At 39.3% G+C, this 3570-nt stretch overlaps 1 protein-coding gene across 7 annotated transcripts in view; it reads left to right on the top strand.

Annotated features, from left to right (window-relative positions):
• Window positions 1-207: 207 nt before the first annotated feature.
• LOC129701640 (uncharacterized) overlaps window positions 208-3570 on the top strand; it is a 40865-nt gene continuing 37502 nt past the window's right edge. For 4 of the 7 annotated variants that reach the window (XR_008724229.1, XR_008724230.1, XR_008724232.1 and 1 more), the window contains exon 1: window positions 718-957. Coding sequence is in view for 3 of the 7 variants with exons in the window: in XM_055642963.1 (XP_055498938.1) it covers window positions 259-707 (449 nt within the window). In the remaining 4 variants the exon portion in view is untranslated. The other 3 variants (XM_055642963.1, XM_055642964.1, XM_055642962.1) reach the window with 1 other exon arrangement.

Here is a 3570-nt window from a genome sequence, read left to right as displayed (position 1 = left end):
ATCATTATTTTTAAGTGAATGAGGAGTGTTGATGTTCATAATAAAATCTGCTCAATAAGTGTGAAATGCAGAATTCCACCTCTGGAACTTGTTTTATTGGAAGTCATCTTATATTTATCAATTACAATGAGATAAAATAAGACATACCTTACACTTTTGCTTTTCATTTTACAGAAGTTTTATTGTAGACAGTTCTAGCTACAAAAGCAGTGTTGGAGAAGAAAGAATGTACACAACCCTACTTAGAATGAATACTAAATGATATATGATAAGCACACTGCAGCACTTATTGAAGTTTCTATATCCAGAGGAAATTCCCAGTCTGGTATCCTACACCACATCCCACCCCCTTGTTCTAAACTGAACATACCTTGTAGAAATGAAAGCAGGTTTCAATATATGCAGAGACTGCACAGAACAACGGGAAGGAAGGGATTTTTGCAAAGGTTGGTTCTGAATTCTCTTCCATTCTGCAGCTTTATTCCCATGGTGACCAGTGACCTCACAATATGTAACGTAACCCTGCCTACTGGATTAGTAAAACAGGAGACACCTGAAGATCAGTGTAAACTTGACTCCTGTCACTCTACGCCATCAACAAGCCGCATTGAAGTGAAGATGAAAGGAAGAGGCGAAGAAAAGGAATATCTTATCTTCATGGCAGATACAGCTGGAGATAGCTCATTGCTACCTGTTTTGCCAAAAAGGTCTGTGTTGTCGGTAGACTTTCACTGAAACAGCACGTGTATTAACGGCAAGTGCAGGCTTTATTTATCTGTGGTGTTTACTGTTTATGTGTCTGATGCCCTGCATTGTAACAGCTGCACTGACGAGTTAGTCATTTTACGAGTACTGCCATCAGGGCAAACTCCTCAAATGTATGGTGTAGACCTCATAAGCACCTGGCTGTAGTTGACATCAGAGCCCCAGCAGACGCATGAGCAATCTGCTCAACTGGTAAGTCTGCTTTTAGTAAAATAGCCGTAGGATTCCATGGCTAGCATAGACTTTTTAAGCAATATTGGATTGAATGATACTGTCCATTTTTTACAAAACCGTTTTGATTGCACGGCTCTTGAAGCAGGCTTAAAGTATGAATTGTCACGCAATATGCACTTGACATTACTGCTGCCACATTGGTCTGTGTGTAGCAAAGAAAGTGTGACCCATGTGCAGAGGGGGCTGGTTTCATTTGGAGGAAGCAACCCACTTGATATACCATTACTTGTATCCTCTTAGGAGAGAATAGTAAGATTAAATGAGAACTTACCAGTTTGAAGTTTGATCTTTATTTTATGAGGAGTTACGATGAGGGATTACGTGAAGACCCCGCCAGCACGCGTGCGCGACATTCTTCAAAACAGCGGTGTGGAATCACAGAAAATAGTAATTGAAGTAAACATAGTAAAGACAAGGAGAACTAAGATGCCAGTTGACCTTTATAATTGAGGGCGGGAGCGGAGGGCATGTAATCCCTCATCGTAACTCCTCATAAAATACAGATCAAACTTCAAACTGGTAAGTTCTCGTTTAATCTTACTATTTTACTTCGGAGTCACGTGAGTGAATATGTGAAGATTTTAAAGCTCTGTGATTTCAAGCCGTGGAACAGTCCATGCTTCACTCACTGCCGAAGTCATTCAAGTAGGTATGTTACAAAGCGTACCTGAATCGTGGCTGAGCATCTGCCCCACCCCTTGTGTGTGATTTTGGCCCTGTTTAGAGGGGGCGGGTTTAAAACGCGATTTTTACTAGGCTGTTCCAATCGAAAATGTTCAGCCTAGTAAATCATTAATGGAAAATCGCTGAAAGACCCCGTCGCAAAAGGTATTATTAGTTTTTATGGCCTTGTATAATATTTATAGTAGTTTAAAAATCACTCTCTCACTCCGCAACCTCTCGCAGCCCCAGGGTTTTATAAAGCAAACAATTAAAGGTATGTACCTTATTTTTACATTAAATGGGGCTTCTTAAGAACCCTGTATATAAAGTTTTCTATAGCGAGTAGTTCATTTTGGGCTCTTTATATCCCGCAATATTTTTCTGGGCACTTGAGGGCACAAATCCAGCGCAATGTGAACGTTCTAAACCAGCGCGTTCACAGGAACCCACTAGAAAGCCGATTTAAATTGACTTTAATTTACAGCAAATGAACACTAAATTCCTTCCAATTGGCCTATAAATTGATGTAAATGAGATTTAAAAATCATGTTTTATTGTGAATTATTTGTGAATATTATTTGGACACTTGGGCTATTTAAAAATGTTAATCATTTATTAAGAAATGGATAGATGTTTAGTTCGGTAATTGAAGTTTGAAATTAGCTACAATTGGATAACTAACTAATTATATGCTTTAATTTCAGGTCCTCCAAGCAAGATTATTTTATATTTGTTTCAGAATGGTTCAATCTATGATAACTGAAAATTTCATTCAGTTCTCTTAATTTTTAAGAAGGTTATGGGCTTTTGACTGCACACGATCACAGCTTTTTTGTTATGTCCATAGTAAATCAATAGGGAACAAGATGCTAATTTCCGAGTATGAAAATGGCCATAACTTTTTTATTACTTGAGATATGAAAGTAAATTAGGTGTCAAATTAAACTTATTGTTATGCTTTATCTGATGGGATAAATTGCAGACTTGATTTTTTAAATCTCAAAATTTTGTAACATTGCTAATTCAAGGGAGGAAGTATGTTATTGTATTCAGACATGCATCCAATTCAGGCAATAACAATTTATTTTAACAAAATAATCCTCCCTAGGGCTCAAACTTGATTCTGCAATACCGCAGGTTTGGTTATTGGCTTATTATAAAGAATTGGAAGGTCTTTCTCTTGACCATCCTGCTGTTGCCATTATATGGTTCATAGGCACTTCCTTGTCGCTAGCTGCCAGTGTTGCTGTTGCCCATGTGGATAGAAAATTAAGATGTCAGTATCCACCCTAGCAGCTCCCAAGCCTGTCTGAGCCATCTAGCGATGGTTAGTGCTGATACTCGGCCATTAGGCTGTTTATGGCTGCCCATAGTGCTAATTTACTTCCTCTTAAGTTTTAATAGTTTTAAGGTATAATAGAAGGTGTGTCATTACACATAGGCGGGTGTCAGTTGGGTATATCTGGAATTCCAAATTTTGTCCTGATGATCATGGTCTATCTTGTTTAACAAGCTCTAATATGCGAAGTTATCTTTTCTGGAGATGCCATCATTTATCCCAGTCTCAGTTTATGTAGAAATTGGACCCCTAGAACTGAGACCAGTACTATCAGCATACTGTTTTTAAATGTCAATACCCCCCCCCCCCAGGGCCGGGGATATTGCTGGTGCCCCTAGCAATTTTGTACAACACTGACGTCCCATATCTGGGAGTACTTCCCTCTAGGAGGGTTGGTGTTGAAATAATCCTCATAAGTTTGACAACGAGAGGGTGAGATCCCATGGAGAGTTGTCGTGGCGCCTGCCACCAGCAAGCTGGCAGGGCACTCCGGCATAATTATAGTACTGCAGCTCAGTCCTTCATCTACATGAAGGCTGGATAGGAATTCCCAGGACATTGGTGGTTGT

The sequence above is a fragment of the Leucoraja erinacea genome, chromosome 11, assembly GCF_028641065.1.
Source record: "Leucoraja erinacea ecotype New England chromosome 11, Leri_hhj_1, whole genome shotgun sequence".
Taxonomy (NCBI): Eukaryota; Metazoa; Chordata; class Chondrichthyes; order Rajiformes; family Rajidae; genus Leucoraja; species Leucoraja erinaceus.
This window is presented reverse-complemented; position numbering and strand designations above follow the sequence as displayed.